Here is an 18,225-nt window from a genome sequence, read left to right as displayed (position 1 = left end):
TTGGCAGTATCACAACCTCTACTCAGTTCTACTACAAACTATCTCAAGAACTAAATGGTGACATGGAACAGGTTGCCGACTCCCTGGTCACCTTGCAAGATCAGCTTAACTCCCTAGCAGCAGCAGTCCTTCAAAATCGAAGAGCTTTTAAACTTGCTAACCGCCGAAAGAGGGGGAACCTGTTTATTTTTAGGGGAAGAATGCTGTTATTATGTTAATCAATCCAGAATCATCGCTGGGAAGGTAAAGAAATTCGAGATCAAATACAACGTAGAGTAGAGGAGCTTCAAAACACCTGACCCTGGGGCCTCCTCAGCCAATGGATGCCCTGGATTCTCCCCTTCTTAAGACCTCTAGCAGCTATAATATTGTTACTCCTCTTTGGACCCTGTATCTTTAACCTCCTCGTTAAGTTTGTCTCTTCCAGAATTGAAGCTATAAAGCTACAAATGGTTCTTCAAATGGAGCCCCAGATGCAGTCCATGACTAAGATATACCGTGAACCCCTGGACCGGCCTGCTAGCCCATGCTCCAATGTTGGTGACATCGAAGGCACCCCTCCCGAGGAAATCTCAACTGCAAAACCCCTACTACACCCCAATTCAGCAGGAAGCAGTTAGAGTGGTCGTCAGCCAACCTCCCCAACAGCACTTGGGTTTTCCCGTTGAGAGGGGGTACTGAGAGAAAGGACTAGCTGGATTTCCTAGGCCGACTAAGAATCCCTAAGCCTAGCTCAGAAGGTAACTGCATCCATCTTAATCACAGGGCTTGCAACTCAGCTCACACCCAACCAATCAGGTAGTAAAGAGAGCTCACTAAAATGCTAATGAGGCAAAAACAGGAGGTAAAGAAATAGCCAATCATCTATCACCTGAGAGCACAGCGGGATGGGCATTGATCAGGACATAAACCCAGGCATTCGAGCTGGTAACGGCTACCCTCCCTGGGTCCCCTCCCTTTGTATGGGAGTTCTGTTTTCACTCTATTAAATCTTGCAACTGCAAAAAATAAAAATAAGAAAAAAAAAGAAAGAAAACAGAAGCACTCAAGGTTTTTGTTTTTTCCGGGGGTTAGTTTTATGTGTTAATCAAGGTTTTGAGTAAGGAAGAGATAATGACTGTATTTTAGAAAGACAATTCTGGAAGATTATGCAGCCTGGATTTAAGAGGAATGAAAATAAGAGGGAAGCCTTACCAGAAAGATTTGTAATTACCCAGGGAAGTGGTAAAGAGGGCCCAAATTACAACTGTGGCAGCAGATACATTAAGTTAGACTGAGAGTAAATAATAGGGTAAGCCACCTCCTAAACTTGGAAGGTAAAGAGAAATAGACAAAAAATAACTGTAATGCTTTAAGCCTCCATAACTGGGAAAATGGTAATGCTACTAATAAAAATGGACAACAAAGGAAGAGAAATGAGTCTGGGAAGAAAGTTAAATTTGGTTTTCAACGTATTTGTTCTTGTTGCCAAGACAGATTTAGTAAATACTTGGTTCAGAGTTGGATGTGTGAGTGTGATGTACTTTTATGGAGTAGAATTAACTGCTGGCTAAAAGATATAAATATGTTTATGATTCTGCCATCTAAAAAAGGAAGCCACTAGCAGTGAATGAACATATTCAACAGTTATTTCAAAGCAATTAAAAAAAAGAAATAAAAAATTATATGAAGGTACGAGTTACTTTTAAGAAGAAAAGCATTTTTTTGGTCTTTGATTTTCTTTACATGAGAAATAAAACATGTAAATAAATATGGAAAAATCTTATTCTCTTTTGTAAAACAATGAACAACTTATTGCTACCAAATAGAATAGTACTAAATTATATCACAGACTAAATTTTCAGAAATTTACCAAAAAAGTTTTTAATCAAGTTCCATCTTACTCAATTTGAGTTACGTCCACAAAAAATATTCATGTCCTAAAATGCCTGACTGCCTGTTCATACATAATTTAAGATAATCAGAAATGGCAGGCTAGGTGTGGTGCCTCACACCTGTAGTCCCAGCACTTTGGGATGCCAAGGCACGTAGATCACTTGAGGCCAGGAGTTCGAGACCAGTCTGGCCAACATGGTGAAACCCTGTCTCTACTAAAACAAGAAATTAGCCAGGCACGGTGGCATGCACCTGTAATCCCAGTTACTAGGGTGGCTGAGGCATGAGAATCACTTGAACCCATGAGGTGGAGGCTGCAGTGAGCTAAGACTGCGCCACTGCACTCTAGCCTGAGCAACAGACAAGACTGTCTCAAAAAAGAAAAAAAGATCAGAAATAACATAGTACAGAAGTTGACCTTATAATGACCACAGCTGCTAAGCACATAAAAATAACAGCTTTTTATTTACTTACATATTTTAGATTATAGGTGCACCTACTAATTATTAGGTTGGTGCAAAAGGAGTATGCAATTAAAAATGGCAGAAGCCACCATTACTTTTGCACCAACCTAATATTTATTTAAATATTTATACCCTTCAAAACCACCTTTTTTATTGTAAGGGACATTTTTAAAATGCAGCTGTAATAGGATCTCTTAAGTAATGGACAGAGTAGTCACAGAGGTACTACTTGCTACTAAGTTTTAAAAAAAAAACATTCTTAACAATGGTGTTTTTTTTCCTTTTTTTTTTTTTGAGACGGAGTTTCACTCTTATCACCCAGCCTGGAGTGCAGTGGCATGATATTGGCTCACTGCAACTTCCACCTCCCAGGTTCAAGCAATTCTCCTGCCTCAGCTTCCCAAGTAGCTGGGATTACAGGTGCCCGCCATCATGCCCAACTAAGTTTTTGTATTTTTAGTAGAAATGGGGATTCGCCATGTTGGGCAGGCTGGTCTTGAACTCCTGACCTCAGGTGATCCACCCACCTCAGCCTCCCAAAGTGCTGGGATCACAGGCGTGAGCCACCGCACCTGGCCAACAATGGTTAATGATAACAGCAAAGCTTTCCCAGGCTCTACCACAGGAAAATTATATTCCTGTTGCCCCAACTTTACTCCAGGGTTACAACGTAACTGGGCATCTGGGAGTCATTAATCCACATGATCTTGCATTCCATTTTAGTGGCAAAATGTCTTCTAAAAACGTCTATGTGTGTGTGTGTGTTTTGTGTGCATATATCTGGTGCATTTCCTGGGGGCAGAAGTCAGCAGAAATTCCCTAGTGTTAACCTCATGAGCAACTGCTTCCTTGCAGTGGCTTTTCAGGGAAGCCCAAAAATCATATACGAAGCCTTGAGTTCTCCTGTTTGGCAAAATTATTTGAGCAACAACAGTTCAGCAGCAGAGTAAGACAAAAAACCTCAAAACTGAGAATTCTCATTAATTCTTCTTTATTGGTATGCTTAGGGAGGATTCTGATTTAGATATTCAATCTTTTTTTTTTTTTTTGAGATGGAGTCTGGTTCTGTCGCCCAGGCTGGAGTGCAGTAGCCGGATCTCAGCTCACTGCAAGCTCCTCCTCCCGGGTTTATGCCATTCTCCTGCCTCAGCCTCCCGAGTAGCTGGGACTACAGGCGCCCAGCACCTCGCCCAGCTAGTTTTTTGTATTTTTTTTAGTAGAGATGGGTTTCACCGTGTTAGCCAGGATGGTCTCGATCTCCTGACCTCGTGATTCACCCGTCTCGGCCTCCCAAAGTGCTGGGATTACAGGCTTGAGCCACTGTGCCCGGCCTAGATATTCAATCTTAAAAATTAACTTGTCATGAAATTTACTAACCTTTTGTATGCTTACAATGTCTTGGGTATTGTTTATTTTGTATTTCTAATGCACTAGATGAAATATCAAGTGACCTATCGTCTTCAGAATCACCACCCAAACCTATAGTTCATTGTGTTGACCAATTATGCTTACACTGGATGTTGTAAACCCTTTAAAATATTTGAATGATTCCAGTAATATTACACATAGGTACATATCTCCCCACTAAACCTATCTCAACTTCTAACCTTTTAAAAAGATAAGTAACATAATATTAGGAACTATAACATTATAGTACTTTTTGAAGTTTTATCCTATTTTAAATGATATAATACTTTTCCCTGTCCTTATTCTTAGCAGCTAAGAACATTTATTTTACACTATACTACAACATTTCATAAAATAGGCTTTAAAATTATAATTAGGCCAGGTATGGTGAATCACATCTGTAATCCCAGCACTTTAGGAGGCCGAGGCAGAAGAATTCTTTGAGCCCAGGAGTTCAAGGCCAGACTGGACAACAAAGCAAGCCCCTGCCTCCATCAAAAATTAAAATTAAAAAATTTACTGGTGTAGGCCGGGTGCAGTGGCTCACGCCTGTAATCCCAGCATGGTGTTTCACCATGTTGGTCAGGTTGGTCTCGAACTCCTGACCTTGTGATCCATCCGCCTTGGCCTCCCAAAGTGCCAGGATTATAGGCGTAAGCCACAGCACCCGGCTTCTTTTTTCTTTTAAGACAAGGTCTCCCTGGGCTAGAGTGCAGTGGCAAAATCCCAGCTCATTGTAACCTCTGCCTCCCAGGCTCAAGCAATCCTCCTACCTCTGCCTCCCTAGTAGCTGGGACCAAAGGTGCATGCCACCACCTCCAACTTATTTTTGTATTTTTTGTAGACATACGGTCTTGCCATGTTGCTCAGACTGGTCTTGAACTCCTGAGCTCAAGTGATCGGCCCATCTCAGCCTACTAAAGTCCTAGAATTATAGGTGTGAGCCACTGTGCCTGGCCTGACAAGTATTTTTTTTTAATGGACACCTTTAACTTTACACTAAAACCAAATTTTTTTTAATCCAGAATTTTAAAAATGTGACCTAAGAGCTACCTATTTCCCCATTTCTCTCTTTTCTCCTATTCCCATGAAAAATGAAAAATCTGAAAACTGAGAAGACTCAGTAATTTTTCTTTATTGGTATGCTTAGGGAAGATTCTAATTTAGAGATATTCAATCTTAAAAGGTAAGTCACCATGAAATTTAACCTTCTATACTGGCTTCACTGATGAGACAGTAAACTACATAGGGATACAGAGCTCAGTATCTGGAATCATGTTTCCTGGCTTTAAATTATAGCACTGCGACTCAAACTGCTGAGAAGACCTGGACAAGTCACTTAACCTTACTTGTGAAACAGAGACAACAGTACCTCTTCTACAACTGTTGTTAGGATGAAATGAAGAAAATACATGTAAAGGGTTCAGCACAGTGCCTAACACATTTTAAGTACCCAAATGTTATTATATCTGTAATTAAAAAAAAAAAAAAAAAAAAGCAAAACCTTAATGTAGGCCTCCTTCTACTGAATAACAAAAATTTTAATTTACATTTGAATGTTTAAACTAATCACTCTTTATGAATACTCTGCAGTGATTACAACCATAAAACATATACTAAATGCAAAATCCTAGGCATTATATATTTGAGTCATTGTCCATTTTTATATGTAGCTCCAATGTAAACCATTAAGAAATAATGATGTGTGTATATGTGTGTGTGTGTGTGTGTGTGTGTGTGTGTATATATATATATAATTTCTTTTTTTTTTTTTTTTTTGAGACAGGCTCTTGTTCTGTCATCCAGGCTGGAGTACAGTGGCGCTGTCTTGGCTCTCTGCAGCCTCAACCTCCTGGGCTCAAGCAATTCTCCTGCCTCAGCCTCCTGAATAGCTGGGACTACAGGCGCACACCACCATTCCCAGCTATTTTTTAATTTTCTTGATAGAGATGGGGTTTTGCTATGTTGCCCAGGCTGGTCCCAAACTCTTGGGCTCAAGTGATTGATGTGCCTCAGCCTCCCAAAGTGCTGGGATTAGAGGTGTGAGCCACTGTGCCCAGTGAAATATACTTTTAAAAAATAATGTTGTATTTTAATAAAAACAGGAAGGTGGGAAGAGGAGGTAGGTAGGGAAACGGGGCTAGAAAGGACTGTAGAATAAAGGGCACTAAGTAAGTTCATAGAGAAAAGTTTCAAGAATATCCGATATTAAATCATAGAGAATTTGTGGAAGTAACACACATATCTTTATAAATTCTTAGTCTTGACAGTTAATTCATAAAAAAAGACCCATAAACATACTGGCTTTGGGTGGAAATGTTTTCTATTAATAGGCAAAACTAATTTAATACACTAGAAGAAGTTTATTATAACATCATTCAGAAAATTTACCACAATGTGCTTTAATAGGTAGTGGCAGACTACAGGTGGAATTTTAAAATAATTGTTATTTTTGTGTTTATTGTCCAACAGTCTTTATTCTGAGCATTATCATTTTTATGTTTTACCAATTAAACCACAATAAATTTGTGGGAATCACTTATTTACTGAAAGCAAAGCAAACCCAAATATATAAAATCCAAAACATTAGCAACTTATTTTGAGAAAAGGTTAAATTTAATATAGTGAATTCAATAACAGTAGTATTTCTATAACTTGATCCTAGAAATACCTAATTTACTTGTCAAAAACACAGATTTCTAACCAGAAAGATGAATTCATGAGGCACAAGATGATGCCCCAGAATCAACAGATGTTACATGCACTCAAGGGTGATTCCTAAAATTAGGAAACTTTCTTGGGAGGCTGAGCCCAGCGGATCACGACCATTCTTGCTAACACGGTGAAACCCTGTCTCTACGAAAAATACAAAAAATTAGCCAGGCGTGGTGGTAGGCACCTGTAGTCCCAGCTACTTGGCAGGCTGAGGAAGGAGAATGGCGTGAATCCGGGAGGCAGAGCTTGCAATGAGCTGAGATTACGCCACTGTACTCTAGCCTCTGTGACAGAGGGAGACTCCAACTCAAAAAAAAAAAGATTAGGCAACTTTGGAAAACACTAAATATTGCATATATAAGTATGTATTATACTATTACGAGATCAATCACACTGCTAAAACTTAAATGACTCCCAAGGTCACACGACTAGGGTCACAAGGGAACTCAAATCCAGGTTTTAAAAATCTATTATTTTCCATTTCCAAAGATATTCTTCCAAAAGTGGGTTCCTTTTTACAAAGTAGATATGACCTAAAAATCAGATATCTCCTCAATTTTATAGAAATACTTGAAAAATTATAGATTAGGAAGTTCAGCCTGAAAAAGGATTAAGGATAAGTTTACGTATTTCTTTGGGTCACTCTCTCCCCTTAGAGGACAAATACATATTGAGTGCCTACTATGCACTAGCTGCTTTATATATGTCACGAACTTAGATTTTCACTACCCTTCTCAAGGTTTATGTTGTTAGATGAGGGAATGAAGTTCCAAAGCAGTTAAGTAACTTGTGTAAGGTATGAATACTATTATTAAACATCAAACTAGGGTGTCAGCTCATCTTTTGGACTCCAAAGCACGTATATACTGTCTTTGCATGCGTAGAAGTGCAGCTATCTCTTTGTTAACGCTAGTTTTATGCAAGCCAGTATACGAAACACACCTGGTTAAGTCACACATTCCCAATTATGATAAGCCTTGGTAGGTAATCAGTGGGAAATAATCTTCGGGGATCAAGAATCTGAGAGTTGAAGAAAAGTAAAGCAATGGTAGTATCATTAAAAAGGGTGTCAGTGCAAGACGTAATGGTATAACAAAAGAGGTAATAATTTTGTTTGTGAATTAGGGAAAGTTTCCCAGAGAAACTGAGCTGTTTTCACAGCTAAATAGGGTATGGTATGGATTCTAGATTTCATCCAGAAAAAACAGTATGTGCAATTGCAAAGAGATAGGAAATTGTACTGATGGTAGTCTGATTCAGCTGGATACAAACAGGGAAAATACAAGATACAAAGAGGGCAGTGAAAAATGAGGCTGGAGAGGTAGGCAGGGACCAGATCATGAAAGGATGTCCAGAATGAATTCAGGCTGGCCAATATAGTCAGATTTGCACTGTGGGGAACAGTGTCAAAGTGAGTGAAATCGAAGCTGGGAGAAAACTTAGGAGGCTAAGTAGGTAATAAATAAGGAAAAGTGTGTACTAAAGCCATGGTAGTGGGGATTAAAGAGAGGGGATGAGATTAAGACACATTTAAGAGCAAGAAATTTAAAATCTTAGCAAATAATCAAATACATATACAGTTTTTTAGGAAGGTAATTATAATGTAAAGCAGCCTTAAAGTTGTTAGGACTTTTACATTAGATCATGTGAAACTTAACATCATATCCCAATTTGTTACAATTTATTCACAATTCAATGTGGTTTCACTAATCCTAAGAATCACATGCAGTTCTCACCCTAAATAGATCATAGTGCAAATCTTTTTCTAATTGACTAATTACTAAATCTATTTTCTGAGAAGTGATGTTATAAAACTAGAGACTTACAGGCTTAGTTCACAAAAATTCTTAACACAAGATACACATGAATTTAACTACTGCTAATAGTTAAATATTCTTTTTAAAGAAAATTGTCTTTTGGGATGTCCAGTGGTTCCCAAACTATGCTGCACATTAGAATCATCTGAGGAGTTTTCAAAACTCTGACAGCCAACACCAACTAAGTAACACTGCACACCAACTACATAAAAAATCTGGGGGTAGGAGCCAGCCATAGGTATGCCAATGAGCTTTAAAAGAGATCAGTGATTCAGGTAAATAAATATTTTTTTCTTCCAAAACAATATCATATTCTTGTCAAAAGGACCTTTTAAGGAGTAAAAAAAAAATGATTAGTCTTAACTGGTATCCACAACAACATGAAATCTGAAATGCACTTGCTATCATTTTTTACATCATTTGAAAATCATACTTTTTATAAATTATGTTTATAAACAGACATAGAATACCTGCACTGGGGCTTTGTTCAGCAATATGAGAAATTTTTTTCTTCGCAGAAGAAAGTCTTGTTGGAAAAGGTTTTGACCCAAATGTTGGAAATATGTCTGACCTACAATGAAACAAAGTAATTTCAATAAACATTAAGATTTAGTGCTGTTCAACACTCACATCACATATTCTCTATTCTCCTTATTAACTCACAGAACTTTTAGATAATAATGGAGCAATAAGTATGACACTTGAAAAAATATGGCTAACAGTATATATATACACACACATACATGTATATATATATTATTCTTAATTCATCTTTTGGACTGCCAACCTTTTTAACATATGGTCAATTCTTAATTACTCATGAGAGGATTGCCACAGAAAATGACTCTCTGACTTATACTGTATAATCCCTAAGGAAAAAAAAAAAAAACTGATCCAAGAATCCATTCTAAAACCAAATCAAGGCCAAGTGTGGTGGCTCATGCCTGTAATCCTAGCATTTTGGGAGGCCAAGGCAGGAAGATCACTTGAGCCCAGGAAGTTTGAGGCCAGCCTGGGCACCATGGCAAAATTCCATCTCTACAAAAAAACTAACAAAGTAACCAGGCATGGTGGTGCACACCTGTAGTCCCAGCTATTACAGAGGCCAAGGATCACCTGAGCCCAGGAGGCAGCGGTTGCAGTGAGCTGAGACTGACCTACTACCCTCCAGCCTAGGTGACACAGTGAGACCCTGTCTCAAAAATAAATAAATAAATAAAAATAACAAATCAAATCATTCTTAATTATCTAATAACTACTATCTATCCTCATATAGGATAACATAAATTAATAGAGACTTGGCTGTATTATAAATAAGAGATCAGCAACGAGTGAGTTTGGCAAATGCCACTTTCTTCTTAAACTATTCTTTGCTGTACTTTCCTGACATTATAAAGACCCATAGGCCTTGTTTCATTAAGAAAGCCAACTGAAGACTGTTAAATCTGAGTTTAAGGGAACTGTTTTAAATCAGTAAGTGTTATAATGTCAATAAGTTAGTAATGAATATTAAAAAGAAGAGATTTTACAAAGAAGCACAATTCTTAGTAAATAGATAGAAATATATTTGTGAGTGGACCTAGTGAAAAATCATTGTTAAATATTTTGAAAGAGCAATTTCTCTAGAATAGATTACTATAAATCTACATTTATATTAAGTGTAGTTGACTTGGATGAAAGAAGAAATTTCAGTCTCTAGGAGAGTGGTTTTCAACAATTTTTCCTCCCCAACCCACCTAAGGACAAACTGTGTAAATCAGGTAGTAGTGGCTTTCTTTGGCCATGAATCTTAAGGCAGGATGCAAGCTGGATAAGTATAATTGTTCTAAAGCCACTAATCTTAAATGTGGAAATCTTAAATTTGTTAAAGGCAATTCAGTCCATAAATGAGGGTGTGCTGAACTACCTTCTCACAGAATTCAGTATCTGAAGAAGATAACTCAGTGAGAAAATATAGGACCTCATATATTCAAATCATATAAAATGAACTTTTCTTCTTAAGTAGGTTTCAATTTACACAACCTTGCAACTGTAGGATTATATAACATAAATTTTCATCTTCATGGAAGATCATAAAAGGACTTTAGCTCTAAAAGCTAAAAATATATTTTGTTTTATAACTTAATATAAACACCAGACCATGCTGTTATTCCAAATTCATTTTGTCAATATATGTATTATTCTACCTAGGTAATTACAACAAAGGAACTGTTGGAAGATAAAATTTCCAAGTACAAAACAAGCTGCTATTTAAGTTAAAAATGTATAGGAAAAAATAATGGGCTGAGACAAACTTCTAAGAATGGAACACAAGAATTCAGTTTAATTCTATGAACTGCTGGAATAAAACATTATGATCTATTTAGAACACTACCTCTCCTTTGATTATGCAATCTCTATTTACCTATATTTCTTAGAAATTCCAATTCATGGCCGGGCGCAGTGGCTCAAGCCTGTAATCCCAGCACTTTGAGAGGCCGAGACGGGCGGATCACGAGGTCAGGAGATCGAGATCATCCTGGCTAACACGGTGAAACCCCGTCTCTACTAAAAAATACAAAAAAACTAGCCGGGCGAGGTGGCGGGCCCCTGTAGTCCCAGCTACTCGGGAGGCTGAGGCAGGAGAATGGCGTGAACCCGAGAAGCGGAGCTTGCAGTGAGCTGAGATCCGGCTACTGCACTCCAGCCTGGGCGACAGAGCTAGACTCCGTCTCAAAAAAAAAAAAAAAAAGAAAAGAAATTCCAATTCACTAAAGTGAAATTAATTTTAATTTTAAATATTTACTTCTGGTTCAGGATGAAAACAAAGGAAAAAAATTTAAGACTGACAACACCAAATGTTAGCAAGAATGTAAAACAAGTATAACTCTCACACGTAGCTGGTAGGAGTATAAAGTTACACAATCATTTTGGAAAACTGTTTAGCAGTTACTTAAAAAGTTAAATATACATCTACTCTGTGCCCTATCAATTCTATTACCAGGTTTTTGTCCAAAATAAAAGAGGAAGGGATTCCCAAAATTCTACAGTAGAGTCACAGAGATGCCCAGAAAGCAGTTTGAGATCACTTATCAGTTAAGTGAGGTTAAGGTTTAAGACTTAGAGGTAATAGAAGTAATCTGAAAAAGTTAGTCCAACTGCTATGCTGAAAAACAATTTTCGATTGACAGGGGGTGGCCAGAACTTTAAGTCCAGCACTATTGCTGTAGGGAGACTCCTAACAAGGCTATGAGAGCTATGGTATGAAATGAAATCCTGAGCTTCTACAAGATAATGGAAATAAGACATAAGAAAATAATAGCTGGGTGAAACTTATTCATAAATTAGAGGAAACTGGTACTGATCTTAAAATGAAAGCAGTAATTAATATTAGCTATAGATCAATTGGCAAAAGAGTCAATAATCCAGAAAAGAGCTAAAGGACAAAAAACGTTAGGATAAATCTTAGAGAGAACAACTAGGGCTTCAGGAACAGGGTTTATACTAATTTAGGTGTTCTGGTTTACAGTTGGGGTTGTGTTCTCTTTCCACTCACACCAGAAACCAAAGCCAAACAAGGTAATATCTGTAAACATTTCCAATGTCTTTTAAATATATTTTAACATTTAAAAACTAAAACATAAATGGTTTTAAGTTTTTACAAATATGATATTAGGGCTCTAAATCACTAATTACAGAGGAGCATTCATTTATCATGTCAAAAAATAAAATACATTATTCTCTTCCCCTGGGGAGTTGTAGACAGAGAAGAAGTCAATGATTCTTGGCTGTAGACTCCACTTTCACTGTAAGAACTGATGTTTGGTGAGGAAGACCGAGACGGGGAGTCCATCGTCAAGTCGAGCTTCATTGCAGAATCAGGGCTTTCAAGATCTGAAGTACTGCCACTTAGTTTTGCTCTTTTCTTAGCTGCACTATTACGAAGGGACCTAAGAGAGCTATGCATCTAAGAAAAAATGAAAACAATAAACTTTATAACATAAATTCCTTATATTGGTACAAGTTATCCTTAAATTTTATACTCCATTGGCTATACCTAGCTAACCACTTCCCAATCCCGTACTAAAAAAAAATGAATGTTTATATATATGTATATAGTATAAATACACAGATTTTATCACTTGGGTATTTATAAAAAACCTACTAGGTTGGAAGCTCCTTGAGAGGAAGAATCTCAGCTATTGTTCATCATGGTATCTTCAGCACTGGGCATAATGACTAAATATATTGCATTAATTCAATTATTTAATAAATGAATCATTGAATCAGATGGTAGATATCAGAGTTGATGTCACAGAGGTACATCTGGTGTGCTGATGTGGCTTAGAAGCTAGCTCTGGGAGGTGTTAATGAAAATCAATTTTCAAAAATTTGACATTTACATCAAACTTGCAAGTATTAAAATTACAGATCATTGTACGTAACTTCTGAAGCCAAATATTTTTAGAAATGCAGCTGGGCGTGGGGGTGGGCACTTGCAGTCTCAGCTATTTGTGAGGCTGAGGCACGAGAATCGCTTGAACCCAGGAGTCAGAGGTTGCAATGAGCCGAGATTGCACCACTGCACTCCAGCCTGGGCAACAGAGCGAGACTCTGTCTTTAAAAAAAAAAAAAAAAAGGAAGAAAGAAATCCAGAGTAGAAATTGTTATGGCAAAATATAGTGAGGCTAGCAATAAAACTTTGAACAAATTAAGGAACACAGAAACATACATAAACTGCTTTGTTTACATTTGATTCATAAGATTAATCATTTAATGAAAGTATCTGTTTTCAATTAATGCAAACATCCATAAATATCTTAAGTCTTCATAGTTGGAAGGCAAATTCAATAAAAAGCCCCTTTAATGGATTTAGGACAGTGTAGTACAGTGAAAAACATAATGAACATAAGGGTAGGTGAACAAGGCTTGAATCCTAGTCCTGCCACTTACTTTCTGACCCTGAGCAAGACAGATAACATCACTGAGCCCCTTCTGTAAAAACAAACACACACACAAACAAAAAACAAAACAGATGTTGACTTGCTTATTAACTCAAGGAGTTACTGTAAAGATTAAATGAATTAATGAAAATGAAAGTGTTTGATACATTATTAAACACATTAAGCACTTATGCCTTTGCTAAAAGTCAACTCACACCAAAGAATATAAACAGTGACTCATTCAAAATAATAAATAAGAAGTGTCATATTAGCAACTATAAGGGAGAATAAGTAATTTTCAACAACTATACTAGTTGATTCGTAGTAGGGCCACTTCTCTATTAAAAGCGTGAAAAGCTGAATATCTAAAAGCAATGGTATCCTCCTGTATTTACTAATAATTACATAAAAGAAACTCACCTTTCAATTACCCACTAAAAAAAGAACTATTTTTAAGTTATTATAAAAACAAAGCAAAATTATGTATGATCAGGTGAAATTTATAAGTTATATAGGAAAATGTCTTTTCTATATGTGTCTTCCCTTCAAATGAATTCCCTTCCTAGCACTGCTAAAATACAAATGTGTTGGGGAAAAAAAAAAGGAAAGATTTCACAAGCAGTTAGAAGTTGGAGTGATTAAATCATTAACAACCAACTTTGGTACTTTATAGGTTAGTTTTACATGTGTTTAACATAAAGACATACTTTAAAAATGAATATACAGTAATATTAACTATTTTATTGAGCAAATTATCATTACATGATTGATGCTTATACCTTAAAAACAGACTAAAACAAGACCGTAAAATATCATCATTATTTGCATTTATGTATTTAATATAAAACTTTTTTTTAACCTGACCTTAGGCAAACTGAAATGATAAAAAGGAGGCATTTATGGAAATAGTACTCTGAAACCAAAGTAATACAGCAACCACATTCCTTCTCTGACATAGTTATTATGTACAGTTATCATATTGGTAACACATTTTTACAGCACAAAGTGATCTAGGATTCAAAGATGAGTGTACAATATGATCTCAATTTCATAAAGATAAGCTTGCACATATGCACAAAGGACAGGTTCAAATATGTTCATTGCAGTTCACTGTTTGCAACTGCAAAAGACTGATCATAAGCTAAAATCAATGGTATAAATACACCATAAGTAAATTAATACACAAAATAATATTAATATAAAAAGTACAAAAATACATAAAACATAAATAAATGATAATAGTAATTGCTTCTGGTGAAGAAGGAAGAGATGTTGAACTGGGGAGAGAACTATGCTATGTTTCATTTCCTTAATAAAGGAAACAAATATGACAAATTTTTCACTGGAAGGGGTCAGTGCATGAGTGTATTGCTATATTATTATTCATACTTTCAATTTAGAAAGGAATAATGTATGCATAGAAAAACTACTTGAAGAAAATACAGTAGAGTTAACAGTAAATTATTCTGGGTAGTGGGAACTGGCGTGATAAATTCCCTTTCTAATAATTCATGGTATTTTCCACATTTTCTATAATGAACATATTTTTAGAAATAACATATTTTAGAAATAAAATATTACAGGATAAAAAGAACTTGATTTTTCCTTAAATAGCAACTATAACATAGAAAATTGCAAATATTTTTAAGTCATTAAAAATATTTGGTTCTAACCTCTTCTTGATCCAAATCTTTATCCTTGAAATTTAATTCTGAAAGATCAACTGGAAGACTATCTTTTTCACACTTCCAAATATCATCAGGCTCTTTCTTTTTGTGTCCCACTGTGGTTAAATCAGCTTTATCAGGCAAAAGGTTTATTCCCCTTGGTATGGGAGGAACAGGCTTTGTTCCATTTAGGCCTCGTCGGGAAGATGGCGATCTCACCAAGGCAGGTGTAAGCTGAACTGGAGGTTTTTCTTGAGAATTTTCTCCTGCATGAAAAACAGATATTTTACTTTTTCTTTTTCTTTTTTTAATGTTAGAGAAGAAGGAGTTACAGTCACAAATGTTTAAAATACAATGTTTTAAAATAAAATAAAATAAAGCACATTATAGCTGGCCACTGGGGAGAACAGGCTGCATAAAGCCTCAGCTTCTGATATAATATTTGATCTTGTACAATAAACAAATACAGAAAGGAATTAATAGAAGAGAATCAAAGTATAGCGCTAAAAGAAAGTAATAAAATTGACTGAATATGCGATAAATTGAACACTGGACTTGTAGGATAGGTTAAAGGTGAAACATCTTTAAACTCATCTCCAACTACCTCGGCCTCCTAAAGTGCTGGGATTACAGGCATGACCCACTAGGCTCAGTCAACTTTTTATTTTAAGACTGAATGTGTCCTGAATGAACTTACATATGCTAATTTCATGATTTTTGGACTGGGTTATTGTTAAGAAATAGTATTTTAGTTTATAACAAATAATAAAAAATGTTTCAGCCGAGCACGGTAACTCAGGCCTGTAATCCCAGCACTTTGGAGACTGAGGCGGGCGGATCACCTGAGGTCGGAAGTTTGAGACCAGCCTCACCAACATGGAGAAACACCATCTCTACTAAAAATACAAAATTAGCCAGGTGTGGTGGTGCATGCCTGTAATCCCAGCTACTCAGGAGGCTGAGGCAGGAGAATCGCTTGAACCCGGGAGGTAGAGGTTGCCAGTGTGGGCAACAAGAGCGAAACTCAATCTCAAAAAAAAAGTTTCAAATTAATTTTAACACACAATAAAAATTCAATAAATATTGAATAAATGGATACCAGGCATTAATTGCAATAAGCATATGAATGACATTTTATATTTGTAAAGCTGTTAGTAGGTTCTCAAAGAACATATGCTGTTCATGTTCATTATAAAACATTATTACTTATATTTGTAAAGTTGTTAGTAGGTTCTCAAACAATATTAGCTATTCATGTTCATTATAAAATATTATTATTTTCTGGCCCAGCACAGTGGCTCAAGCCTGTAATCCCAGCACTTTGGGAGGATGGGATGGGAGATTCACTTGAGATCAGGAGTTTGAGAACAGCCTGGTTAACATAGTAGGACCCCATCTCTATTTACAAACAAACAAACAAACAAACAAACAAAAGTATCAGTATTTTCCTGGTTCCAAAAAGGATTCTGAAGTGGCAATGTAAGAAATGAGAATTTCAATTGAATTTTATACATTTGATCCATTTAACACACTATTAAATATTTTCCTAAATATTTACTAAATTCAGACAGATAAAATGTTATTTACTAGCTTTTAAAGATCTAACAGCCCTATGCATTAACTTCAAAGTACTAATTCAAACACAAATAAATTTGAACAAAGTATTGACTTTTACCATCATTTCTACTTGTAGGATCAGACGATTTTTGGCTGACAAGCTTCTTCTGTGGACTTCGCTTTGACAGTCCTTCGAAGCTTTTAAGAGGCCAGGAATTTGAGAAATTAACAGAATTATCTTGAGACTTCTTTGGAGATATAATAAGAGATGTATGCTTTGGACTAGTTCGAGGTGATGAGAGAGGATAGGATGGAAGGATGTAGGCTCCTGGACTTAGATTTTGACCGTTTGAGGAAGTACACTCTGTTTGACTACCAAATGTTTGCTGTGTCTTACTGCCAAAATTGAGGGTAGCATACACTGTAATAAAACAAAAGATAATATGTTATTTATGTATACACAGCTCTAAAAGTTAAAAGCTTTTTCGCTTTTTGCTTTTCCCATTCAGGTTTTCATTCCAATTTGCATTTATATTTTTGTATAGTATGAGGTAAGGGACTAATTTCATTTGTGTTATTCAAATATTCTGTATCTTCTAATTCAAAACTTCTTTATCCCATTAAAATGTTGTACTAACATTTATAATTAACTTTCTCCTTGTAATTTTATCAATTACATACATACATACATGTATATGTATACATATGTCAGAGAAGTCTTGTCTTTTTGGTGAATTTTCTTTTTCTCATTACAATAACCCTCTTTAGAACTAAAAATGTTTTTAGTTTTGGTGTGCATATTTTCCTTATCATCAACATGTTTCTATTTGCTCTTCTCTGAACATTTGCCTAGTGTATCTTTTCCATGCTTTACTTTCTCTCAACCTATTTTGATGTATTTTAGGTAATGCTCTTAAAAAGATCACCTCAATGAAAAACTAAAAAAATAAGATCTGATCACCTCTGTCATTTAAGTTGTAAGTTCTGACAATTTATACTTAGAGAAACTATTCATACATTTGATTTTAATTCTACCATCTTATTTTGTGCTATTTATTGTTTTTTTCTTTATTACTTCTTCCTTGTCTTTTATTGATCTTTTTATTCTTCAACTAATATAAAAAGTCTATTTGTAATCTTTTAGGGGTTCCTTTAAATTTTCCTTTAATGTTTTTAAAAAGGTTTTCCATGACAAAATACCTAGCTTATGTATATTAATAAAGCAAACATTCTTCTGAAGACTTAAACAACTGTATATATTATATATCCGTTATTTTTAATTCATATCTGACGGTTAAAACCTCTACTTATACCAAAATCTTATCTGGGTAGAGAAATATAGGAGACTTAGTCACAGATTTACATATAGAATTAAAACTTTCAGTTTCCTCATTTCAATTACAGTGCTCTATTAACAGGTTCTGATGCTTTTATGACAATGTCTCATATATTCCTAGAGATTTAAAAATATTTCTTTTTTTTTTTTTGAGACAGTCTTGCTCTGTCACCCAGGCTGGAGTGCAGTGGCGCAATCTCAGCTCACTGCAAGCTCCGCCTCCCGGTTTCACACCATTCTCCTCCCTCAGCCTCCTGAGTAGCTGGGATTATAGGTGCCCGCCACCACGCCCAGCTAATTTTTTTGTAATTTTTAGTAGAGGCAGGGTTTCACCCGTGTTGGCCAAGATGGTCTCAATCTCTTGATCTCGTGACCTACCCGCCTTGGCCTCCCAAAGTACTGGGATTACTGGTGTGAGCCACCATGCCCAGCTGAGATTTAAAAATATTTCTTATGAAGAAATCA

The 18,225-nt window shown here is 36.0% G+C and overlaps 1 protein-coding gene across 7 annotated transcripts in view; it reads right to left on the bottom strand.

Moving 5' to 3' along the window:
• The window catches only part of TOGARAM1 (TOG array regulator of axonemal microtubules 1), a 115,572-nt gene that overhangs the window by 57,238 nt on the left and 40,109 nt on the right, over positions 1-18,225 (bottom strand). For all 7 annotated transcript variants that reach the window (XR_012415758.1, XM_005561164.4, XM_045396347.2 and 4 more), the window contains exons 4-7: positions 16,543-16,845; positions 14,874-15,133; positions 11,992-12,224; positions 8,749-8,849 (exon numbers count right to left, since the gene is read on the bottom strand). Coding sequence is in view for 6 of the 7 variants with exons in the window: in XM_005561164.4 (XP_005561221.3) it covers positions 8,749-8,849; positions 11,992-12,224; positions 14,874-15,133; positions 16,543-16,845 (897 nt within the window). In the remaining variant the exon portion in view is untranslated. The remainder of the gene's footprint in view (positions 1-8,748; positions 8,850-11,991; positions 12,225-14,873; positions 15,134-16,542; positions 16,846-18,225) is intronic.

The sequence above is a fragment of the Macaca fascicularis genome, chromosome 7, assembly GCF_037993035.2.
Source record: "Macaca fascicularis isolate 582-1 chromosome 7, T2T-MFA8v1.1".
Classification (NCBI taxonomy): Eukaryota; Metazoa; Chordata; class Mammalia; order Primates; family Cercopithecidae; genus Macaca; species Macaca fascicularis.
This window is presented reverse-complemented; position numbering and strand designations above follow the sequence as displayed.